The sequence below is a fragment of the Dendropsophus ebraccatus genome, chromosome 13 (assembly GCF_027789765.1).
Source record: "Dendropsophus ebraccatus isolate aDenEbr1 chromosome 13, aDenEbr1.pat, whole genome shotgun sequence".
In the NCBI taxonomy this organism is placed as follows: domain Eukaryota; kingdom Metazoa; phylum Chordata; class Amphibia; order Anura; family Hylidae; genus Dendropsophus; species Dendropsophus ebraccatus.
In genome coordinates this window covers 70,823,617-70,850,019 of record NC_091466.1, presented here as the reverse complement: position 1 = coordinate 70,850,019, position 26,403 = coordinate 70,823,617, and the positions used below count along the sequence as shown (strand labels likewise).

Sequence of the window (26,403 nt, the reverse complement as noted above, 5' to 3'; positions counted from 1 at the left end):
CATGGCATGCGGTACTTCAGCATCAATTGCAGAATAATTGATACCATGTACTGTGTGTGCCGAGCCACTCATCCTTCTCTGCAGGTTATATTGGGGCATGTGCTTCCTTTACTTAAAGGGATATTTCTATTATACTTGTAGGTTTAGTATGTTTGCAAATAAATTCATTTAGCAATGAATTCTCCTTCTGATATGCTGCTCTATCCCTGCCATTGTTGACAGCTCATTGTTTAAGATGGAGGAACAAGTCCCAACCAAGGAGGCCATTCCTCAAACGTAAGGGTGCTTTTACACTGGCTGCCGCAAACTAGCAAGATCAGCGCTCGATTAATCATGAGGCCAGGCTGCACGAACGATCGCTGCGTCACTCATGCAGCCATTTAGTTAGATTGCACGTCCGGTTTACACAGGGAGATGTGCGGCCGATAGCGAGAAATTTTACCGCACACACACAATATACAGTCGCTCCACGGCTGATCGCTGAGAATTTTGAGCCGGCCTAATGAGCATTTCTAGGAGCCCTCTCTGATGATGATCAGCCCTAATAATAACAGCCCTGATAATGATCGAATTCGAACAATAATCGCATCGAACGATCAAACGACGAGCGAGAAATCGTTCATTTTGATCTTAGAACATGTTGTTCGCAAAAAATTTGCAGATCGTTCCGTGTAAACAGTCGTTTACCGATTTAACCTATGTGCGAGATAGGCTTAATCGATCGCAAAATGATTTTTCCGTATGATATATCGTTCCGTCTAAACGCTGATCGTTATAAAAAAAAAAATTGTTACTTCGAAATCGTTAATTGTACGATTGGGCAAATTATCTCTCCGCGTAAACCCAGCATAAGTTGCAGAATGTTTAAAGGAGAGTTCCAGCATCAGCCATTTTTTTTTCACAACATGCCCGTACCTCTCCGGCTCCAACACAGGGGTCCCTTCCTCCCCTGCTCTACCTCTCTGTCCCCCGACCACTTCCTAGTCTGAGCGGGGTCCTGCCTTGGCCTCTGACTGGCTGAGCGGGACAGACACTCCACAACCCGGGTCCCCACTCAGACCAGGAAGCAGCCAGGGGACCGGGAACTGGAGGAGAGGACAGTGGACCCCGGCGCTGGAGCCAGGGTGGTAAGTGCATATTATATGCAGCCACTTCCTCTCCTGGCTCTTTTGAAAAAAATGGCCGACGACAGACATCCCCTTTAAGAATCAGGATTTAGTGTGAAAACTGGATTTTTTTCAGATTCTATTGTCTTTCTCTAAAGGAAGTTGTTTTTTTTTTTTTTTTTTCTTTTAGCAAATAATTTCTTAAAGAATCCCAGTTCCTGCTCATTTCCTCTGAATAGCACCGCTGCCTGCTGGAGGGATTTCTGCCACGTGCAAAGTAAAGGATATGATGTGAGAGTAGCAGGTCCCACAAGTACATGGCACTGAACCACCGCTCCATTCACTCTCTATGGCAAACTTGCAGCCCTCCAGATATTGCAAAACTACAATTTCCATCTTGCCTGGACAGCCAAATCTTTAGCTTTGGCTGTCCAGGCATGATGGGAATTGTAGTTTTGCAATAGCCTGAGGGCCATGAGCTTGACACCTGTGCTCTATGAGAACCTGGCCGTGCATACAATGCCTGTAGTTCCATTCATCCAGGAATCAATGGTGATCAGTAGGTGTCCCAGCGATAAGCTAGTTCTCTTCTATCCAGTATATAGGTGATGGTGATAACCCCATTATATAACACATATGAGCCAGTCATTTATTGCACTTGCAGTTTTGCATCCAGCAGATCTTGCCGCCATGTTTATCTCTCAGCAGATTAGAATGAGATTTTCTAGACTTCTAGTCTGAGCGCTCCTGCTTTATGTCTGCGCTGCCGCTCTACGAGAGGAAGATCCAGCGGCCAATAAATAAATACTTTCCTGCAACGCGCACCTTTTTTTTTTCTTTTAAAAGAGAAAATGCAGAAAGCAGATGTGAGGAAACCTTGGAAGCGAGCGCTGCGGCTGACAAGTTTCTTGGCACCTCGATCCCTCTTATTATTTTTGGCGTTGTCAAACAAGTTTGGTTTGATAATTACACAGGGGAGAAGGAGCCTTGCCCAGCCACCCTCCCTTTAACCCCTTAACGTTTCGGATCCTTCCATGCGTGCCCCTCTGCCAGGGATACCACAGATGGCTTCTTTTTTCAAAAGTCCAAGGTGAAATCTTACGTTTGTGTCTGTATAGACCAGGGATGGTGAACCTTGGCTTTTCAGCTGTTGCAAAACTACAAGTCCCATCATGCCTGGACAGCCAAAGCCAAACCTTTGAATGTCTAGCCTTGGTGGGAATTGTAGTTTTGTAATGGCTGGAGGGAGGGAGAACCAGGGTTCTCCTTCCCTGTTATAGAACATGTCTGCCTTTTAAAGGGGTTATCCATCGAAAAAAAAACTTATACAGATTTGTCATTTACTTTTATAAAAAAAAAATCTCATGTCTTCCCATACTTATTAGCTGCTGTATGTCCTGCGGGAAATGTTTTATTTTGCTTTCTTCTGCTCTCTGCTGACATCTCTGGCCGACACAGGAACTCTGTCTCGGTTTTCTATGAATCCCCATAGAAAACCTCTCCTGCTCTGGACAGTTCCTGTCTCGGCCAGAGATGTCAGCCGAGAGCACTGTGTCAGACTGAAAATAAAACAAAACTTTCTGCAGGACATAAAGTAGCTGATAAGTATGGGAAGACTGGAGATTTTTTAATTGAAGTAAATTACAAATCTGTATAACTTTCTGACACCAGTTGATATGAAAGAAAGAGATTTTCGCTGGACAACCCCTTTAAGACTAAAGCTGACTGTGCATATAAGATAGCTACATTCAGTTGACGGCCACATCTCCTGATTCCTACATACTCATGTATGCTCATCTCGACCAGGAGTGCATGTCATTTGACTGGGGTCTCCTCTGGTGGCGGCATCTTCATGGGAAGAGGGGATCAGGCAATTGAATTAAAACATGCCCCTGTTGTCTGTCTTGGCAGAGTTGAGAACTCACCATGCAGCTTAGATCACAGGTGTCAAACCCACACCACTCAAGGCATGATGGGAATTGTAGTTTGCAACAGCTGGAGGGCGGCAAGTTTGACATGCCTGTATTAGGTGATCCACTGGTGACTCTGGAGGGGTACCCAAGCAACATTTTTTTTTCTTTCAAATCAAGAAAGTTATATAGATTTGTAATTTACGTCTATTTAAAAATCTCAAGTCTTCCAGTACTTATCAGCTGCTGGATGTCCTGCGGGAAGTGGTGTTAGTCTTTCCAGTCTTGAGAACAGGAGAGATTTTCTAGAGGTGACAGCAGAGAGTGCTGTGTTATACTCGAAAGAATACACCCCTTCCTGCAGGACATAAAGCAGCTGATAAGTAATGGAAGACTGGAGATTTTTTTAATAGAAGTGAATTACAAATCATTGGCTCTTTCTGACACCAGTTGATTTGAAATAATTTTTTTTTACCCCTTTAAAGGTCCAGTCCTCCAATACTTATCAGCAGCTGTATGTCCTGCAGGAAGTGGTGTGTTCTTTCCAGTCTGACACAGTGCTCTCTGCTGCCACCTCTGTCCATGTCAGGAACTGTCCAGAGCAGGAGAGGTTTTCTATGTGGACAGAGGTGGCAGCAGAGAGCACTGTGTCAGAGTGAAAGAATACACCACTTCCTGCAGGACATACAGCAGTTGATAAGTACTGGAGGTCTTCAGATTAGACTTGTCTGTCTAATCTGGGGGTGCTGTGGCAGACATGAGGGGATGAAAGGCCTCAGAAATTTAGATGTTCCAGTTGCACAAACCTTATAATTATAAGCCGCATGGTAGTACTTCTTGTAGCTGGGTGCCAGAGATTTGTGCAATCTTATCTTCTTGGCAAGAAACGTCTCTTCTGTGCAGATTGTTCCAATGACCTACTTGGCGTGACGTTTACTGCCAAGGGTTAAGTTTAGACTTATTCTCGTTTCCCAGAGAATCTATAAAACCCACTGCTGGTTCTATAATACCTAATATGCGTCTGGCTGCTTAAGTTTACAGAGTTTTGCCCGTACTTGGTTTATTTCACGGAACCTGTGGCTTTCCAGCTGTTACAAAACTATATCTCCCTTTATCACGCATGGACATGTGGCGTCTAGGCATGATGGGATTTGTAGTTCTCTAATTAATTAAATTCATTACGATACACCCTATTGGAGAATCCCAGGTTAATCCTGTTCTGGATCCTAATCTCAGTGACAAAGAGCGTCTCTCTCTCTGGAGGACCTGCCCTGTCCTACATTACCCAGATAACTCCTTGTTGTGAATAGGCACTGTGTTATACCCCATTTCTCCTATGGTGGCGCTGCAGGAAAATTTAATACCAAGTTTTCCCACCGATCACTGGGGATCTCAGTAACTGGAACTTGCCAGGATTGTCATTTGGTATACCGCCACGCCTGTTAACATGCACATATTACATAGCTGAGTGCCATTGCTGGAGGGTAGAAAAGTGGTTCCCACAACCTTTACATGCTGTATATCTAGATTCTTCCCATATGACAGGCAAAGAGGACCGTCATAGACTGTTGATTTGGAAGAGATTTGTCAGCAATCCACTGCCTGCCAACCACTCTCTGCGCCAACTCCACTCATTTAGAGGCAACTGTGAAAGATTTGGCATCTTATTTTAAAAAAAAAAAAGTTTTACAAATTTATTCACTTGGTGTTTTTTACATAGAAATACGACTGTCCGCTGTGGACGGTCACATTTACAGCAGGCTTGTTCTGTTGCAGATCTCACCAGGAGGGCAAAATCCATAGCAAAACATTATGTTATACATAATATATGACGGATATAGAGGGAGGAGTGTTATGGGTGGTAGGAGTTAGAGGGATAGTTATATATATTACTATCTCTTTATATTATGCAGCGTTTTTCTCCCTTTGACTTTCAGGTCCATGCTCTTGATATCTTCTTTGTTTAGATTGGCTTCTGTTCTCCACATATGGTGGGCCGGACAGCAGGCGTATTAATATTTAACAGGCAAATGCATTGGCTCCGATTTCACAATGTGCGGCCGTACAAGTACTTCTAGATGCATCAGATTAGATTTAGTTCACCATATGTTTTTTTTTGCCGCGAGGAAGCAGCGATCTGGGATTAAGACTTTTCGGGGTGCGGCATCTATCACTTAGACTATTATGGTCCATAGACTTGTATTGTAATTATTTTTTTTTTTTTTGCATTATATCAGCCATACAAAGGCCAGAAGGATTGGTCCACTGTATCCTGATAGACATGTTTAGCATGGCAGATTAAGGATGGCCATCATTCTGTCCCTTCCGCAGACATTATCAGGGTTACTGCACTTCTGCCAGGCCTTTGCTATTACAATGTATTGGTGGCTTCGTCATCTATAGGTGAGTGCATATCATATAGGATATGGTAGGGAGCCACGTGTAAACAACAACAGTGATAGCCGCCTAAGGAACAAATACAATTCTTTTACGAAACTACTGTCTTCCGTTTAAAGGAGGTTCCATGTTGCTTTGTGCACATACAATGTACTGTGTAGGAAACAGAAGTGAGCAATCTTCAAATATAGAAAATGCAAGGGCACTCACCAATTTGTGCAGTAGTCTTTATTATCTTCTTCTTAAAACATAGTGTAGCAGGCGGCAAGGACGCCAAACACCTTCAAGACAGCTGTTTCGCGATATTCGCTTCGTCAGTCTCAGACAAAGTGAGCAAATACTTTGGGAGGAGAATTTATTGTTTGCGATCATTTACTCCCTTTTTTTTTTGAGTGTGCACTTTATCCTTTTACACTTATTTCGGATACCTAAAATATATACCGTTGCATGATGTATGATAAATGTGTACTTTTTCTTTTCTGTAAGTTTTTTTTTTTTTTTAACCCCATTTTTTTAAGCAATTTAGTTGCTATGACGTGAAGTTGTGCAAAAATGTTGCAACTTTTTAGAGTCTCGTATAATAAATATGAAAACAAAACCAAAAAAAAAAAAGTCTCCTTTTTAGGTCAAAAACCAAAATTGACAGTCCCGAAGAGGTGTAAACTCTTAACAAATGTGGCTAAGGCTGCATTCACACCAGCGTTTCACCGTCCGACACTGTTCTGTTTTTTTGTTATCATCACAGTGAAACAGAATCTAGCGCAGTGCTTCTCAAACTTTTTCTATTGGAGACTCACCCAACAGACCAAGCAATGCCAGGGCCTCACCAGACAGACCAAGGGGAAGCCTGGGCCTCACAGTCTGTGGTGAAAATCCATTTAAGGGTACAAACACACAGGACGTATACGCAGCGAGTTTCTCGCTGCATATACGCAGTGAAACTCGCTGCGTATCCCGTCCCTGTGTAGTCAATGGCAGGCAAAATCGCAGCTAGGGCTACCTTTCACCTGACTCCCAAGCTGTACATACTAATAAAGCAAGTACAAAATAAATTATGTTGCTTAAATAGAGATCTTTGCAAACAGCAAAAGGACTGCGCAAATAATAGTTACTTTTTTGAAAACTGGCTCTCCAGCTGGGCCTCACCAACAACTAGGGGGCGCTTCACTGGTGAGGCCCGCCTCACAGTTTGAGAAGCAATGATCTAGCGGATCCTTTATATTATATTGCCCATTTATTTCAGTGGGTTTTCATTGTGCTCTGTTGGACACATTAGTGCTCTGTTTTCCTCCATTCTGTCTGTGTTGCTTTTTTAAGACGGAATTTTTTTTTTCTGTCCTAAAACAGAACTTAAATGGAAAGTGCTCCCCCCCATTAAAGTGAGAGATGAGAGTTAGGGCCTTATTCCACGGGACGATTATCGTTCAGATTATTGTTAAATCGTTCGAATCTAAACGATAATCGTTCGTTTGAATAGCAGCTAGCGATCAATGACCAAACGAGAAATCGTTGATCGTTTAATAAGACCTGGACCTATCGCAAATCGTTCGCATTGAATAAGATGTCGTTCGCATTAGTGACAAACGCAATAGCGGCGACAAGACAACCGCAAGAACGATCATAAGTAACGATCTCAGGTCTTTCGCAATAGCGATTGTTTATCGTTAACGATTATGCGAGCAATAATCGGCCCGTGGAATAGGGCCCTTAGTGTGTGTTTTCACGTCTCTGGGAGGGCTCGCACCCCAGCTCTCCCCTCAAAGAATTGACTTGTCAATAGAGGCGCCGTTATAAACGGAAGGTGTTTCCTATCACGTCCATTTGCAAGGTATCCGTCATCATCCATTTGCATTTCTGTTATTTTAAAACCATTCACTTAGAGGGGTAGTTTACCAAGAAAAAATTTCTTTCAGATCGGCTGGTGCCAGAGATTGTGGTGGGTTTTTTTTTTACTTCTCAAAAATCTTGATTCTTCCAGGACTTATCAGCTGCTGTATATCCTGCAGGAAGTAGTGTATTCTTTCCAGTCTGACACAGTGCTCTCTGCTGCCACCTTTGTCCATGTCGGGAACTGTCCAGAGCAGCAGCAAATCCACATAAAAAAAACCTCCCATGCTGTTCAGACTGTAAAGAATACACCACTTTCTGCAGGATGTACAGCAGCTGATAACTACTGGAAAACTGGAACTGGAACCAGTTAACTGGAACCAGTTAATTTGAAAGAATTTTTTTCTCTATTAAAATGGACGGATGTGTTAAAGATTAATACAAATGCTGGTGTGTACGTAGCCTTAAAAAGTCAAAGACAGAAAACAGATTGTGCAAAAGGTACCAGAAAACTGGTGGAAAATACCTTATTACCTCCTCATTTACGCTTTCAAGTTCATCAACATCTTTAAGATCCCTACTTGCTGTCAGTGAATAGAAAAACAACACATTTCTATCCAGAACACCAACTCAAATCTAATACTGAGAGAAACTGGCCGATAGATTGGTGCCATATTGTATGACAGTGGGGTGCCACATGGATGGATGAGAGGGGGCCTATGCTGCATAAGGTGGGGAGGGTCCCATGTCACACTGTAGCAGGGTTCCATGTTGGACGTTGTACCACAGTAGACACATAGGGGGAGATTTATCAAACATGGTGTAAAGTGAAACTGGCCCAGTTGCCCCTAGCAACTAATCAGATTCCACCTTTCATTCCTCACAGACTCTTTGGAAAATGAAAGCTGGGATCTGATTGGTTGCTGGGGGCGACTGAGCCAGTTTCACCTTACACCATGTTTGATAAATCTCCCCCTATATACAAAATCATCAAAGCAGGAGTGAGATTTATGCTCCGGGTGTATGCAGGGATTGCTTGGACCACCGTTCCCAAACTTGTGGCTTTCCAGCTATTGCAAAACTACTCAGCATGCTCTGACAACCAAAGTCGGGGCCTACTGGGAGTTGTAGTTCTGCAATAGCCACAGGCTCAGTCTGTATGTAAGTGCAGCTTGCTCCTATCACCATTGTATGCACTTTATAACTGAATCTCTTCTCTTTCTCAGTGATCTCAGATCCTTTGTGTTTCTCCTTATTTCCAGCTCCTCTGAACACAATGATTATGGTTGGTGCGGTGTAGGGTGACACCGGCCATGTTTCCGGGTACATGCACCTGTTTCCAAAATATCATTGGAATTTCTTCCCGCAAGTGTCTCTGGATAAGCTTCAAAAAATGTAGAAAATAATTATACGTATGGATGTGACCTGGGAGAAAGTGACTCACGAAGTCTCGTGTGTGAGAAGTGGCCTCGCTTCTGTGTCAGGATGTAGCTTTGGCTGTCTGGGCATGATGGGAGTTGTAGTTTTGCAACAGGATGTGTAGGCGTTGTCAGATATGGCAGCTTAGCCCTGGTCATGTGATTTGGGTTGAACTGCAATATCAGACACTACTTATGCGTATGAGTAGCACAAAGGAACAAGTGCAACCTCTTACTCATCAGATGGATTACCGCACAGGCTTTAGGTTTGGGTATGTTCACATAAGTAAGAGAGCCTGCACAAAATCTCGGATTTTCCAGCTGAAAAAAATACCCTCAGTCTTACTAATTTATAAAAAGTTGGTGTACTAGTCCCTCACCGTGCTAGTGCTAAGGCCTCCCTGGTCAGGTCTAGAAATATTGCGACCGCATATCAATATGTCAACAAGTCTGACTAGGGGGGCATTGAAGCCGCACCATGGTAGTGAGACAAAACTGAAGGGTAAATATTTAAATTTTTTGACAATTTTGGCCAATATTAAAGGGGTAGTGCGGCGCTAAACATTTATTTACAAAATAAGACACATTACAAAGTTATCCAATTTTGTAATGTGTGTTATGTATGTGAATGGCCCCCTTCCCCGTGTCCCCCCCCCCCCCCCCCCCCCACACACACACACACCGGAAGTGTAGTGCATTATACTCACCGCATTCGTGTTAACCCCCGGCCACCATCTTGGGACAATGACGACATCTTCGGGAGGCCGGACGAACCGCTCCAGCTGTCCCTCATGCCGACCCCCCTCTGCCGTGTCATCAGCTGCTCAGCCGCGATTGATGTGGAAGGGGGCCATTCACATACATAATACACATTACAAAGTTGTATAACTTTGTTATGTGTGTTATTTTGTGAATAAATGTTTAGCGCCGCACTACCCCTTAAGACTTTTGTTGCAAATCCACAGAAAAGGATTTAATTGCTGATTTTCACTTTCCTATTGAAATTAATTTAAAATATAAACCGAAGAAATTGTTCTCGCCAGAGCAAAAATCTACATTCTTGTAACATTTCTGTGAAATACGGATTGCTGGTACTGTAATTCCGCTCACATGCACAAAACATATTTGCTGTCATCCAAAAGCAGCGCCACCCCAGTGCACAGGTCATTTGCGTTACTGCAGTTCAGCCTGATGACACCCATTGACAGGTATGGCGCTGTCTATGGAAGATTACAGCAATGTTTTTGTAATCCTTTATAGTTGTAATTTTTGGCAAACTCCAGCTGACAGATTATACAGCGAATAACCGTACGAAGAGCCTAAAACTGGGATATTCTATTTTTCCTGCACGTTCCGTAGAGCTCTGTTGAAGTCATTTGGACGGGCAGAGCACTTTGGCGCTGTGTAATGTTACACTTACAGGAGCAGCAATTATGACCTAAACCTTAATGCAGCTTCGTGTCCCTCCTCTCCCTTTGGGTTGCTGGCACTGAGCACCGAGGTCAAAGGAGCAAAAAAGGTTATAATCCTCCCTACCTATCGCAGCGCTCATACCCGCAGGGCGGCTGCATTTCGCATTGTGCTCACTGGCAGCCATTACATTCCTTTCCAGACCCATGAGCGGGCATCTACCTTGAACATTTTCCGCCAAGGGTGGATATAAAATATGTGCCTGTACTTACATAATTGTATATAATCAGAGGCCATAGTGATGTCACCTAGTGATGTAATGAAGTGGTTTTACACCCGGCCACCATGTTGTCTCTATCAGATTGATGCATTTACCTTGTTGTAAAAATACAACTCCTATCATACCCTCGGGGCATGATGGGAATTGTGGTTATGCAACAGCAGGAGACCCATCTCCATAGGGAACCTTCAGCTTTGGCTGTCCAGGCATGATGGGAATTGTAGTTTTGCCACAGCTGGAAAGCCAAAGGCTTCCCATTCCTAGTTTAAAAGGTCGCAATAATTCTATTAGATTTATTTTTCTTGTTTTTTTCCTGCAATATGTGAACTAGCTCTTAACGTGTTTGGTGCACTGAATGTACACAGAATTTTTGGGCTGGGTGATCTCCCTGTAATCCCCCCTGAGGGAGATTCTCCACAGTCTATGGATGTCAGAGCCGGAGGAATGTCTCATTACAGAAAGTGTCACGCTCAGAGTAGCGACACATTGAGCATATTGTGACCATGCACTGTGCTATTACTAATGCAGGCTCCTCAGGGGCGGGGCATGACAGGCAGTCTTTCATTGGTGGTCTCCGATTCCATGTATTAGGCTCCACCCCCTCGGTTCTGCATTAGGCAATGCATTGTATCCTTGATGCCCTGTAGTAAAGTCTTAATGCCCTATTAAACTATTTTATGAGTTAACCCAGAAGACAGGCTTGTATTACTCTGTTATTACCTCTCATATAATATCGGAGTGACACTGGGGAATGTGTGGCGTTCAGCTGGCAGGGGTCTCGTCGGCCCAGCATTGTGCTGACTGTACACATTCTATGACCCGGTGGCGGTGAATGGTTTGCAGAGTTTTTGGCACATTTTGCAGCCCGTGCGCTCACAGTAAGCTGTTCTCTATAGAATTAGTCATGGATTAAGGGGAAGCCGGCTAGAAATGTGACCCGCACGCTCCAACACTCGCTACAAGACAATGATTACCTCAGCCGTCCCGGATGCTTCATGATTCTCAGGTTTTGACTAGTTATTTACTACAGAAAAAGCTGCGGAATCAGCGACACCGATGTGACTCTTCCCGGCTTCTGATCTTACTATGATGGCAATAAAAAATGTTATCAAACTCTGCACAACCCATAGTATATATAATATGGTTAATGAATAGTGGTCGCTATCAAACGTTCCATCTCTACATAAAACTGGGAGAAGCCTGCGGCTGGTAACTTCATTCCCCAGCTCACCGCTCAGTGACTTCATTGTAAGTTGGAATGAGCTGTGAGCTGGAGATCGAAGCACACAGGTGCGCTCTTCTCCTGGCTATACTATATACGTACTGCCTTGCAGTACCAGACATAACCTATAGACAGGTGGGGTGCTGTTTCTAGAAGAAAGCAGCCATGTCCTAATCCTGAACAATCCCTTTAAGTTGAGCCGCTTTGACGCCTTCTTAGGTCACCCAGTTTTTGGATACTCCTGTATGGCAAATCTGTAGGAATATTGCAAGCATCTCCTATAGCATTATCTGCCTGTTATTGTGTTCTTCTATGGAAGAAGGCTGCTCAGAATTGGTTGCTATATTTCCACATCTGCAACCAGTTAGGCCGTAGGAATCTCATGTGATGATAATAAAATGCAGATTCTTTGTGCATTCATGTGCCAGGGCCTGTGTGTAGAATATGCAGTAGCCGCGCAGGGACAGGGCCCCATTTGTCTGTGACCGTCCTGGCCGCTCGGAGAAACACACGGCCCCCTGTCTGGGTGACAATGAAGCAGTCGCCTCCCATAACCCTGCGATGGAGACACAGGCTGGTACTTGAATAGGCAGACATTGCACATGTTGGCTAGGTTTCTTCAGTGCATGGATCCTAATGGATGGTGCCTTTGTGCTCTGTCCCGGCTTAACCCATTGATGTCACCCATTCTCCATTGAAACAGCGAGCTGCCATTCCTCGGTGGTGTCTGCATGTTATTGCCGGAGCGTGAGGAGTGTTCACACGTACAAGGACTTGTCATAGAAGTGTTTTAAGATGTAAATTCCAAAGTCTTTACATCTACTACCAGGTTTACATCCATGTCCGCTGTAGTCTGATATGGTAGAAGGGGTTTGCCAGGAATATTGCATTACATTGGTAATATCTGTGCAGGATTCGTTCCTTCCCCCTAATCCATAAGCAGCTGGGATTCCACTGCAGGCCAAATACCAAAGTCTTCTGGCACACAACAGGGGGGGGGGGGGGGAGAGAGAGAGGCTTCTGGGACATTTCAAGCACCAGCTGAAGTTTCAGCAAGCGCTCCCCCCCCCCTCCCGTTTTATCGGCCTCCTGCATCTGTGCACCGAATTACTGACTCATCTGCAGCTTTATTGGGATTCTACTGTAGGGTTCGGTTTTTGTTATAGTTCTGCCACGTCCAGGTTTATTCTTTGTCAGCTAGGAGGAGTGACAGCGCAGCTTGTCCTGCAGACATTGCTTTCTTGGAGAAACGCTTCTGAAAAAAAATCCTATAAGATTATATAAGTCAATAGCACAATATTCCTGCAGTGTTATTTAAAGGGGTTATCCAGTGCTACATAAACATGGCCACTTTCTTTCAGAGACAACATGACTCTTGTCTCTAGCTCAGAAATAGACCAAACTAATTATGTTCAGTCCATTAAACTTAAAGAAGTCCGGTGAAGTATTGTATTGCCCCCCAAAAGTTATACAAATCACAAATAAAGACTTATTACGGGAAATGCTTATAAAGTGCTTTTTTTTCCCTGCACCTACCACTGCATTAATGCTTCACTTCCTGGATGAAATGGTGATGTCACTTCCTGGATAACATGGTGATGTCGTGCCCTGACTCCCAGAGCTATGCGGGCTGTGGCTGCTGGAGAGGATGATGGCAGGGGGATGCTCAGTGTCCCTCCAGTACCCTGTGTCCCTCAGTGTCCCCCTGCCATCATCCTCTCCAGCAGCCACAGCCCGCACAGCTCTGGGAGTCGGGTCGTGACATCACCATGTTATCCAGGAAGTGACATCACCATGTTATCCAGGAAGTGACATCACCATGTTATCCAGGAAGTGACATCACCATGTTATCCAGGAAGTGACATCACCATGTTATCCAGGAAGTGACATCACCATGTTATCCAGGAAGTGACATCACCATGTTATCCAGGAAGTGACATCACCATGTTATTCAGGAAGTGACATCACCATGTTACCCAGGAAGTGAAGCCTTGATGCAGTAGTAAGTGCAGGGAAAAAAATCACTTTATAAGCATTTCCCGTAATAAGTGTATATTGGGGATTTGTATAACTCTTTGGGGGCAATACTTTAATAAAAGACTTCTCCTTTAATAGAACTGACCTGAGAATAGCGCAGTATGTATCTGCATGTATGTATGTAGTGTTCTACTGGTCTGCCGTTGTATTACTTGAACAAAATTTTTTGATGTGAACATACAACTCTCCTCACTGTCTACAATATCTCTACCGTGACCTATGAGATGCAGCTAGACGCTGATCTCCCCGCCTCCTATTACAAGGAGACAGGCAGAAGCTGCATCTCATAAGAATAATCTGAGACGTTATAGTGTGAGTTGCAGGATAAATTTTACTTCCCTAATATACATTGGCGCTTTACTTAACACTCCCAGCAACTACAGCATGGAGACGCCCATCCTCCCCTTTTTCTCTGCTGTTCTAGAAGCCTCATGGGAAATGTAGTCTGCACCTAAAAATGGCATATCCTCTAAAGTATCATCGCCTATGATACCGGCACTTATGTTCTGTTTGACTGTAAAGATTCCTGTTGACAGACCCCCAGGACCTTGGCACGGTCTGTCTGGCTCCTGTATACCCCTGCACTTCTGTCTGGCCCTTATGTCATTATCTATTCTTTTAACGCTGTAAAAATTCTCACACCCGGAAATCCTGAAATCCGGGTTAATAAGTGACCAGTGATTATCGCGTCTGGGTGTTATAGTCTGGCCTCAGCAATGATCCAGTATGTTCATGGAGTGCTTGCCAATGACATGTGCACACATACACTGATAACAGGCATCTGCTCTCATTACCTATGGCTGTGCACACCGGTCTGCGACTATAAACAGAGAGATGCGGATATAGATATATAGATATAGATATATAATATTATATTATACATACAGCTGCTTACACCCGATCAGTCCTCTCTGTGTATTAGTACAGGAACAGACATGTCGGTAATGGAGTTGTCTTACTGCTCTTATCTCTTGTGTGCTTTGCAGTTGTACCTCACTGTGATCTATGGACGAGGAGGAAGTTAAAGTATATATATTCAGTATATACTATGTAAAAAGGGGGGAAACTCTGACCATAGAGAATTATCTGTAAAATCTAAACCTTCACTATAAAGAGTGCTGTGCTGCCAGTGACTAAAAGTTGTAAAAGCGTAGTCCGGGATTAGAAAAACATGGCTGCTTCCAAGCAGCGCCACCCTGTCCATGGGTTGTGTCTGGTATGGCATCATATCTGCACCATTCACTTCAGTGGAGCTAAGTGGCAATATCAGACAAAACCCACAGCCAGGTGAGATGCTGTTCCTGGAAAAAAGCAGCCATGTTTTTTTCTAATCCTGTACAACCCCCTTAAAGGGGTACTCCGCAAAAATCTTTTTTTTTTTTTTTTTTTTCTTTCTTTTTTTTTTTTCTTTTTACTTTTAGTTAAAAAAATTAAGTCTTCCAGCGATTATCAGCTGCTGCAGGAAGTGGTGTATTCTTTCCCGTCTGACACAGTGCTCTCTGCTGCCACCTCTGTCCATGTCAGGAACTGTCAAGAGCAGTGGCAAATCCCCATAGAAAACCACCTGCTCTGGGCAGTTCCTGACATGGACAGAGGTGGCAGCAGAGAGACTGGAAAGAATACACCACTTCCTGCAGGACATACAGCAGCTGATAAGTACTGAAAGTGAAGATTTTTAAATACAAGTGAATTACAAATCTGGAGTTGTGTGCTGTTGGCCAATTGGATGTCGTCTTTTTGTCACATGACAGTGCAAGACTCTGCAGCTGTTCTATAAACAATAAAAGGGGAATTAAAGATGACGCCATTTTTTACCCTGATAAATTATGTAACAAAGTTGTATACAGTCACGTGTTATTTATCCAAGAATATAAGAGGTCCTCTTTACAGAGCCTCCTCCACCTGGACGGACCTCAGGGTGTATACCTCAGGAGCATACTGTATCTAACTCCATATGAACTGTATCTAACCCATCTCTTGTGTTCACTTTCAGGCCAGGAACCTACAGACGGGAGAGCTGGCCGCAGTGAAGATTATAAAGCTGGAGCCTGGTGAGTTCTGCTGGAAGTCTTGCTACAAGTCGCTCCTCGGTTTTGTGCCTTGTGGTTGATGTAAATGTCTGTCGTTCAGTGAAATATCATGTTACTCGTATGCATTCCCTGACCTAAAAAAAACATGTATCCCAGCAGCGCATCCCATCATTCTCCTTACCTGTCTACTTTATGTCCGTTCTCTGTTGTTTCCACCTCCCCAGTCTGGACACAATAGGGCAGGGGTAGGGAACCTTGGCTTGCAAAACTACAACTCCCATCATGCCTGGGCAGCCAAAGCTTCAGCTTTGGCTGTCCAGACATGATGGGAGTTGTAGTTTTGCAACAGCTGGAAAGCCAAGGTTCCCCACCCCTGCAATAGGGGGTTGTTGGGTTTTTCCATAGCTAAGCATCAAGCCTAGAATGTTAATGTGACCTTAAAGGGGTACTCCGTTCTTTGAATTCAGCTGGTGTCAGAAAGTTATATAGTTTTGTAGCTTAAATAAAAAATAATAATCTCCAGTCTTCCAGTACTTATCAGCTGCTGTATGCCCTGCAGGAAGTGGTGTATTCTTTCCAGACTGACACAGTGCTCTCTGCTGCCACCTCTGTCTGTGTCAGGAACTGTCCAGAGCAGGTGAGGTTTTCTATGGGGAATTTGCTCCTGCTCTGGACAGTTCTATATGGGTGTCAGGCAGGGAAGTGGTAAAGGATTGCTATGACCTTTCTGATTTCAGTTTAGTTAATTGTGTAATAATTAATTTCTGAAAACCACAGACATTAAAGGTGCCGAAACCTGCTGACAGGACTATTGTGTCCTGGTGGCTGCATGCCAGAGTCTGGTGTAATGAAAGTCTGTGACTACTGGTCACCCCAGCTCCCATTGTATACGTCACTGAGGCCTGGTTATCTTTCCCCTGTACTGCTGGATACCTTTATATTGGAAATCTAGTCATACCATACTGTTTGCCAGGGGTGTATAGCTTTCTTCTTATTCTGTATATTCCTATAGTGGACTCCACATCTTGGCTATACAAGCTTCTTGGAACTGCTCCTATAGGAATATTGCAGCCCCCACATTCAGAATGAAATTATAACTTGTCTATGCATAACATCAATATACTCCAGCTGTTGCAAAACTACAACTCCCATCATGCATTAGGCTGTCAGGATATGATGGAAGATGTAGTTTTGCAAAGAGATGGAGAGCCATAGATTGGGAAACATTGTATTTACATAGTTGGCCTCTTATGCTGAGTTGTTGGAAAGGCCACCACATTGGCTTCTGTTACCGCCACATGATCATAGACCTCTCGGATTATCGTGCCATGATAGTACATATAGTACCACCTACTCCTGTATGCTGAGCAGCAATGTATATGGTAGTGTATAGCATACATCATCTTCTGTTGCCACAAGGCCGGGTGCAGAGCGCTCAGGCCAACCGATGTGCAGAAGTGAGTGAGTGGGGATACGCACCGCCCACATTCACCTGGTTAGGTGGGAGAAAGCATCGGGCCTAGCTAATGTAGTAAGCAGTGATACACGCAGCACTGTCTGCATCATTGCTCACAGAGGCATCTGTATTGTGTGCCACAGTACCCCAATGTTTTGTCTGTATTGTGTGCTGTAGTACCCCAATATCTTGTCCATATTGTGTGCTGTAGTACCCCAATGTCTGTATTGTGTGCTGTAGTACCCCAATGTATTGTTTGTATTGTGTGCTGTGGTACCCTAATGTCTTGTCCGTATTGTGTTCCGCAGTACCCCAATGTCTTGTCTGTATTGTATGCCACAGTACCCCAATGTCTTGTCTGTATTGTATGCCACAGTACCCCAATGTTTTGTCTGTATTGTATGCCACAGTACCCCAATGTCTTGTCTGTATTGTATGCCACAGTACCCCAATGTCTTGTCTGTATTGTATGCCACAGTACCCCAATGTCTTGTCTGTATTGTGTGCCACAGTACCCCAATGTCTTGTCTGTATTGTGTGCCACAGTACCCCAATGTCTTGTCTGTATTGTATGCCACAGTACCCCAATGTTTTGTCTGTATTGTATGCCACAGTACCCCAATGTCTTGTCTGTATTGTATGCCACAGTACCCCAATGTCTTGTCTGTATTGTATGCCACAGTACCCCAATGTCTTGTCTGTATTGTGTGCCACAGTACCCCAATGTCTTGTCTGTATTGTGTGCCACAGTACCCCAATGTCTTGTCTGTATTGTATGCCACAGTACCCCAATGTCTTGTCCGCACTGTGTGTGCCACAGTACCCCAATGTCTTGTCTGTATTGTGTGCCTGAGTACCCCAATGTCTTGTCCATATTGTGTGCCTCAGTACCCCAATTCACTGCAGAATCCGTAACACTAGGATCTGTTTGCAGATTTAGATCCACAAGGAAACCTGACTCTCCGCATAAGCAATCCCCATACTGCAGATCAATATCCCCGCTGACATTTTTTGCTGCATGTATATAAGATTTATAAGGATCCCGTCCATTGCATTGTACTGTAGGTCGCTGTGGATGTTGCCTCCCTTGCTGTCCCGCTAGGTGTGAACATGGCCTGAGGGTATGGTGGTGTTACAGGCCGAAGATTCATCTCATTGCTTTATGCAGGCTTTTATTTTCGTGCTAATTACGCGGCGTTACATGTTATGTATATGGGTTTACTTGGTTATTTTAATAGATCAAGGAAAATGAGATGTGCATGGTGTGAAATAAATGCTCGCCACCTTCTGGAAGGAGCTTTGGTTATTCTTCAGACAGGGCTTAATGGAAGCAGATGTTCCTAGCGTTTCCACATGAGGAGCCCGAGGTGTGTCAGGTTCTTGCTTCAGTGGTTTTACAGCACAACATGAAGAACAGAGACCCCCCTCCCCCATAAGCTGCCATATATCTGTCTCAGTTTCTTACTATATATTATGTTTTAGCCACAGGGTTAAAAAGCTTAGAATCTAAACTGGTACATGGTAGCAAAGCCTTCCCTAAAGGGAACCCATCACCCTGAAAATAATACCCAAGCTATCGGCATCATGTTATAGAGCAGAAGGAGCTGAGCAGATCTATGTACAGTGGTGCCTTGGATTACGAGTGTAATTCGTTCCGGGACAGCGTTTGTAATCCAAATCACTCTTATACCAAAGCACATTTCCCATAAGAAATCATAAAAATGCTGATCCTCACCCCAAATATAATGATTTATTATTCGGAATAACATGTAAAACAGATGAAACAAACATTCAGAAACAGCAGAATCTGTGATATTATAAGTTACTGTACAGTAATGGAGAGGATGGGAAACACGAGGGCTGAGAGAGGCTGCAGGGAGTTACAGCTATGGAGAGATTACCTCCACAGTCCTGTCCCCTGATGTAAGCCCCAGCCTGATGTGGATCTGCTATGATTTGGAAGGCGAGGGAGACTTCCTGGGTCAGAGTACAGGGCTGTAGACCCCACTATGCAGACCATGCCCCTCCCCCATTTGCGCTCCCACCAAGTACAGCAAAGCACTGCTCTTAAACTAAGTCACAATTTTGAAAAACTGTGAGCTCTTAAACCAAAACGCTCTTAAACATAAGTTACTCTTAAACCGAGGTACCACTGTATATCTTAATGGAAAAAGATTCAGTATACAGTGGTACCTTGGTTTAAGAGTATCTTGGATTAAGAGCGTTTGTAAGGAGAGCTCACAGTTTTTTAAAATTTTTACTTGGATTAAGAGCATTGCTTTGGTTTAAGAGCTCCCTGGACTGGGTGGGAGCGCAAGTGAGGGAGGGGCATGGTCTGCATAGTGGGGTCTACAGCCCTGTACTCTGACCAAGGAAGTCTCCCTCACCTTCTAAATCATAGCAGATCCACTTCAGGCTGGGACTTAGGGTGGTATTACACGAAGCGATTATCGTTCGAATAATCGTTCAATCGGTCGTATTTGAACGATTATCTTTAAGTGTAATCGTAGACAACGATTAAACGACGAACGATTGGTCGTTGGTCGTTTAATAGGTTTTGGATCTATTTTTATCGTTTGTCTTTTACACATCGTTCGCACATCGTTCGTTTGAATAAGATGTCGTTAGCCGTTCCCTGTTCATTCGCAAATTGAAAGGGGAGTGTTCTTGAATTTTGTTGCTCCAATATAACCGATAATCTTTCCGTGTAGTAAAACGAACGATTATTAGGCAACCGCTATTGCGATCGTTGGAGATCGTTTATCGTTAATCGTTAATTGAAAAAAATCGCTTTGTGTAATACCACCCTTACATCAGGGGACAGGACTGTGGAGGTATCTCTCCATAGCTGTAACCCCTCTCTCCCCGGACAGAGAGTGCTCCATGTATGTGCCCACATATTCCCCACTCATTCCTTCATGCTCCCTGCAGACTCTGTCAGCCCTTGTGTTTCCCATCCTCTCCATTACTGCTATAATGTGCCTGCACTTACACTCAGCTATACACACTGCTGCTATAATGTGCCTGCACTTACACTCATCTATACACACTGCTGCTATAATGTGCCTGCATTCACACTCTGCTATACACACACTGCTGCTATAATGTGCCTGCCCTCACACTCAGCTATACTCACTGTTGCTATAATGTGCCTGCACTCACTCAGCTATACACACTGCTGCTATAATGTGCCTGCACTTACACTCAGCTATACACACTGCTGTATAGAAAAGTTTCTGTCACTGTCCTCCTGCACAGCTCTGTGATTCTCATTTTCTGATTGGTCCATGCTGAATACACACCTCTTCCCTGTTGCTGTCATGTGACCACACAGACTTCTGACAGCAGCCCTGCTTCTCTATTCTAGCCTGTTGTACTACGCTACTGCATTATGGGGATCTGCAGTTCCATCCTGTATCTACAAACTGCTGCTGTGTTATCAGGGTTATACAGTTACTATACATTATACTCCACATGCTGATTGCTATACTGTACAGTAACTAATAATATCACATACTCAACTGTTTCTCATTGTTTGTTTCATCTGTTACATGTTATTTAGAATATAAAATCCTTATTTTTGGGGCGTGGAACCAATTGTCTGCATTTCAATAATTTCTTATGGGAAAATTTGCTTTGGTTTAAGAGTGGATTTGGATAACAAGCACAGTCCTGGAACGAATTATGCTCTTAATCCAAGGCACCACTGTAACTTGTAATTTATTGATTGAAATCTCTGATTTTTCCATACTAAAGAGTCCAGTCCATTGAGTGATACCGCCCACTGGAACCCTTATAACAGAATGAGCCGATATTTCAATCAGCATGTTACAAGTTATACAGAATCTTTTTCCACAAGATATATATCAATCCGCTCAGCTCTTCCTGCTCTATATTATGATGGTGATAGATTAGCTAGCATTGTCTTGGTGACGGGATCCCTTTAAATGTGGCAGCTTTCTTCTAGCACCTTTCCTGTCCTCAGCTTGGGTATGGGTTTTGCAGCTCAGTTCTATTGAAGTGAATGGAGCTAAATTGTAATACTACAGACAACCTGAGGACATGGGTCGCACTGTTTTTTTGTGGGAAGGGGGTTCAGAACGGGGTCGCGCGGTGACCCCGCTCTGAACCGCCGTGATCCTGGGTGCCGCATGTAGCCCAGGACTGCGGCTATTAGCGGGCACGGTCTGATCGCCGTGCCCGCTAATAAGGTAATTCAGATGTGGCTGTCAAAGTTGACAGCTGCATCCGATTACCGTATGCAGCCCTTCCCTGGTGTCTAGTGGCGGAGATGCTGCCGTTTCCCTGACTAAAAGGACTGTAAGCGTACATTTACATGTACTGTACTTGATCTGACGAAATACACATCGGATTAAAGGGGCTATCCATTCTGAAGAAAAAAGAAACAGTGCCTCTCTTGTTGTCAGGCTGTGTGCAGTATTGCAGCTCCGTTTTATTGAAGCAAACAGAACTTAGTTGTAATACCACACACAGCCTGAGGACAGGTGTGGCACTGTTTATGAAAGAAAGCAGACATTTTTTACAGAACATATAAGTGTACCCTGAATTGGCCACAGCACTCATTTAGCCACTTTATGGGGATCAGAAGACATAGCTGGCAGCTATATGGCCATTGCGTTATTCTTATACTAGGGTTTATATTGCATGTATAGCGTTGTTATTGTGAAGTACTTTGGATCAGGAATCGTTGATGTTGCCGGAAGGGATTTTGCAGGTGATCAGACATTATGCAGGCGTCCTGACGGCTGACAGTCACAGCGTCTTATTTCTTTCCGTTGTGGTGTTTGCCTATCCGAGTCTTGTGAGTCTTCCAGACACTGTGCCAGGCAGTTTCCACCCCCCCTCGGTGGCACACGTGCATAGTCCTGAGTGTCACTGATGTAACCTGCTTTTGTTCTCCAGGACTGGTGTGTAACACTATACAGGGAGGATCCCCGGTGATGCGGATGTGTCATTTGTGGACTGTGGGTAACAGGTATCACTGTGAGGTCACCGCGGTTTCATGTAACATGGTGGGGTGACCTCATCCACAGCCGCCGGCCTGGCACAGTGACAGTCACTCTCTGTAGCCAGGAGGCTGTAAATTCTGAATAACACCTCACTGTTTATACCAACTTATCATCATTTGACTACTATTCCTTCCACTTTTTCCTACTATTCTCATTTCTGGAACTATTATACACCTACACAAGATATGTGATAAATGTCTGACTGCTGGGACCCCCTACAATTCTGAGAATTCTCAAACTTTAGAAGTGGTAACTCATGGCCTGCCAACCCATTCAGTAGCTAATAGAGATGGACAAGTGCTATGCATGGCCCTATAGATACAGGATAATTCTACACGGGGGGCCATATTCTCTATGTCTCACCCTGACTGCAAGGAAGGTGAAAGCCCCCATTACTGTCAGTGTGAATGGATAAAGTAGAGGGGCTGCTCTCTGCTCACTTGGAGTCCAGGAGGCAGGGCCAGCAAGTAGTTGACAGCTAACTCATACATGCTATTAAAGGAAAAGTCTGGCGAAAATTTTTATTAATGTATTGTATCGCCCCCCAAAAGTTATACGAATCCCCAATATACACTTATTACGGAAATGCTTATAAAGTGTTTTTTTCCCTGCACTTACTACTGCATCAAGGCTTCACTTCCTGGATAACATGGTGATGTCACTTCTGGATAACATGGTGATGTCATGACCCAACTCCCAGAGCTGTGCGGGCTATGGCGGCTTGAGAGGATCATGGCAGGGGGACACTGAGGGACACAGGGCACTGGAGGGACACTGAGCATCCCTCTGCCATCATTCTCTCCAGCAACCACAGCCCGCACAGCTCTGGGAGTCTGGTCGTGACATCACCATGTTACCCGGGTCGTGACATCACCATGTTACCCGGGTCGTGACATCACCATGTTACCCGGGTCGTGACATCACCATGTTACCCAGGAAGTGACATCACCATGTTTACCCAGGAAGTGACATCACCATGTTTACCCAGGAAGTGACATCACCATGTTTACCCAGTAAGTGACATCACCATGTTTACCCAGTAAGTGACATCACCATGTTACCCAGGAAGTGACATCACCATGTTACCCAGGAAGTGACATCACCATGTTATCCAGGAAGTGAAGCCTTGATGCAGTAGTAAGTGCAGGGAAAATAGCGCTTTATAAGCATTTCCCGTTACAAGTGTATATTGGGGATTTGTATAACTTTTGGGGGCAATAAATAATAATTTTCGCCAGACTTCTCCTTTAAGGTTCTATTACATGAAACAATTATCAACTATGGTTAGCCAATCATCGGCCATTGCGACCGACAGTCTGGGCAGCCCTTCTAGCTTGTCTCCGCTCGCTGTCTGTGTAGTAGCGCTTGCAGGGAATGAGGGGGAATGAGCGTCAAGCTAACAGGTCAGTGCTTGCTTCCCCCTCAAAGTGGTGCCGTGTAGTACGGCCTTCAGACATTTTACTGAATCCCACTAAACTCTCTTTCCACTCTCCTCCTGCCCTATACCATGATCCTCACATGTTCTCTATGACCGGTCGTTTCCCATGGAAAAATAACAAGAAAACAACAATCCAGCGTACACTAATCTGCCTGTTTAAAAAAGTTCACAGAATCTTCTTATGATGGGAATCCCTTATGACTTGTTGTTTTCCAGCGTTATAGGATGCTGCCATAATCATGAGGGAGACCTCAAAGTTTTCCCGTCTGTGTCCTCCTCCCCCACTATTTTTTTTTTTTTTTTCGTCCTCGTAGCTGAGCATCCGGACTGGACCATGTGCGGGCAGTGTGTGTCTCAGTACACTCTCCGTCCTCCTCGCCGGCCTTCAAAGCCTTCCCTGCTGATTCATTGTTCTCTTCACTTCCTCAAAGTCGCTTCCATTCTGTGCGGTTTTTTGCAATTTTTTTAGGTTTACAAACCTAAAACTGACACTAGGTATCATATCAGACGTCGTTATGGTCATGTGACCCGTCATCCATGGTTGCATTCCTTTGCATTGAGTGCGGTATGCATCACATTTTTCTTATATCAAGTTCCCATCAGACTATGCCGCTCCCTGGCGTTGTCCTGGAATAGCAGGTGAAGCATCTCCTCCCCAGACAATCGCAGCGCACTTGGGCGTTGGACCCGACCATTGACAGAACTTCTGTAAACAATTTCCATTGCAGGCCCCGGCTTGTCCTCCCGGTAGAGCAGCATTGCATAGGGAATTGAGTCCTGACAGGTAGTTCTTCCCTGAAATGAGAAGCATGCTACTTGTATGCACACGCTGACAGCGGTGTGAAAACATGGACTCTAGCGGGGAGAGTATATGTATTTTTGGCATGAGACTTGAGAGTGAAGTATAACATTCATATGTGTAGTGGTGACATGCTCATCTTTATCCAGCAGGTTAGGGGTTAACTAGGAGTGTCATGTGAGGCTTTGTGGAGTGCACGTTGGCCTGGTTTTAAAGGGAAACTCTGAAGACTGGAGTTTCCCAGTGTAAATATTCATTAGGCAGGAGCTGGATGACTGTGACGCGCCCGCCCAAGGTGACTGCTTGGGATCAGCAGTCTCTTCTGTTCTATGGAGAGATACTGCCAAAGGCAACTCTGCACCAGGTATTAGATTACTCTCATTGAAATCTATGGGATCAAATACAGTGCCTTATGAAAGTACCGTACTCTCCCCCTCCCTCACCCCCGGGTGCATTACAACCTGGATTTTAATTTAGATCCTGTGTAATTGCCCTGATATAAAAGTGTCACATGATGTCATTATAAATATAGGTTCCTGGAATCTGCACCACCACTAAGGCAGGGTTCACACAGTGTTAGTATACCGAGGCAGGTCCATTCAATGTCATACTTAGAGGAGGTCCTGATGAGCTGAGGAGTCAGAGAGGCGGGACCAAGCCTCTGGAGCACTTTGGGCTGGCTGACTCTCTGCTCCACCTCCCTGCCCTGTCCATAGCTTTCTCCGAGCTGTGGTCCTATGCCGAATCTCCTATTGGTTTCAGTGGGAGAGCCAGAAGAAAGGTAACATGACATCAGGGTCTCTACATTTAACACTTGACAATTTTTGCCTGTGTAAACCTACCCAACACTGCATTGTGCCTGATGTCGGCCCTATTGTTGAGCAGAGAGCCCAAACTGTTCGGATTCTGCAACTTTTTCAGAACCTACCTGATCGGCAGCTGGAGAAGTTTAATGCCGTCCTAGCAAGTCTTTTAAAACATGGATACAGTCTATGGCCTATTACTGTATCCATGTTCTCCAGGACTCCCTAGGGCGGCATCCAATTTCTGCAGCCACCGGTATTCAAATACTGAGTGTTTGAATTTCAGTTTAGCTATAACCTATAGGAATATCGGAGCAAAAACTTATGGGTGTGTGATGCACCCCTTGTTATGAAGATTGGCGATGATGACGCGGTGACACATAGATAAGAATCCTTTAGAATCTGTTCACTTTTATGTGTTTTTTACCTTCCTTCTTTCTTTGTAGCCCATGTGAACTGTTGGCAGTCCTTCCTCCTGTAGTTACGGTGCAGGTACACGTCCTCCCCTATCACAGGTCTTTTCCCATCACTGTCCTCTATATGTGACAAGCAGAGGAGCAATAGCAAATCATTGTTTTCTTCTACTATTAAGTTAGTGCAGGAGATCTATGTTTTTGTGGCTTTTCTTCATGTCGTGCTAATAGCAATGCGCAGCGATACTCAGCCAGTGACTCACGTTCTTCGTCTATGACACTAGACGGGACGAGAAGCATGTGACAAAGGCAGCACAGAGTTTACCTCTTTGTCTTGAATGTCTGGGGCTTGATTCGGGCTCACAAATGTTGGAGATCTGATGTACCTACGTATGTATTAGAATGGTGCTGTACTATGCTGGAGACAGACAGCGCCACTCTTGCTTATAGGCGTTGTACAGTATTGCAGCTCAGCATCATTCACTTGAACTTGTACTTGACAAGTCAATAAACCATAGCGGGAACTTGCTGCTTAAAGGGACGCGTCTACTTTCCTATTGGTTGAATCTGTTTATTATACTGTTCCTGTATAGTGCTCCATGGTGCTTAGTTAAGATGGATGTTATTATATGTATCGCTCATTTCCCCTTTTTCCCTTTTATTCGCAGGCGATGACTTCTCCCTGATACAACAAGAAATCTTCATGGTGAAGGAATGTAAACACACCAATATCGTGGCCTACTTTGGCAGCTATCTCTGGTACGCTTCATTTCCTGATTTTACAATTTACACGTTTCTCTTATACGTCAGTTCTAGTACTTGATAAG

The 26,403-nt window shown here is 44.3% G+C and overlaps 1 protein-coding gene across 1 annotated transcript in view; it reads left to right on the top strand.

Moving 5' to 3' along the window:
- Positions 1–26,403, top strand: part of MAP4K5 (mitogen-activated protein kinase kinase kinase kinase 5) — a 60,544-nt gene that overhangs the window by 6,535 nt on the left and 27,606 nt on the right. The window contains exons 2-3 of the mRNA XM_069950366.1: positions 15,601–15,658; positions 26,245–26,335. Of these exons, the coding sequence (XP_069806467.1) occupies positions 15,601–15,658; positions 26,245–26,335 (149 nt within the window). The remainder of the gene's footprint in view (positions 1–15,600; positions 15,659–26,244; positions 26,336–26,403) is intronic.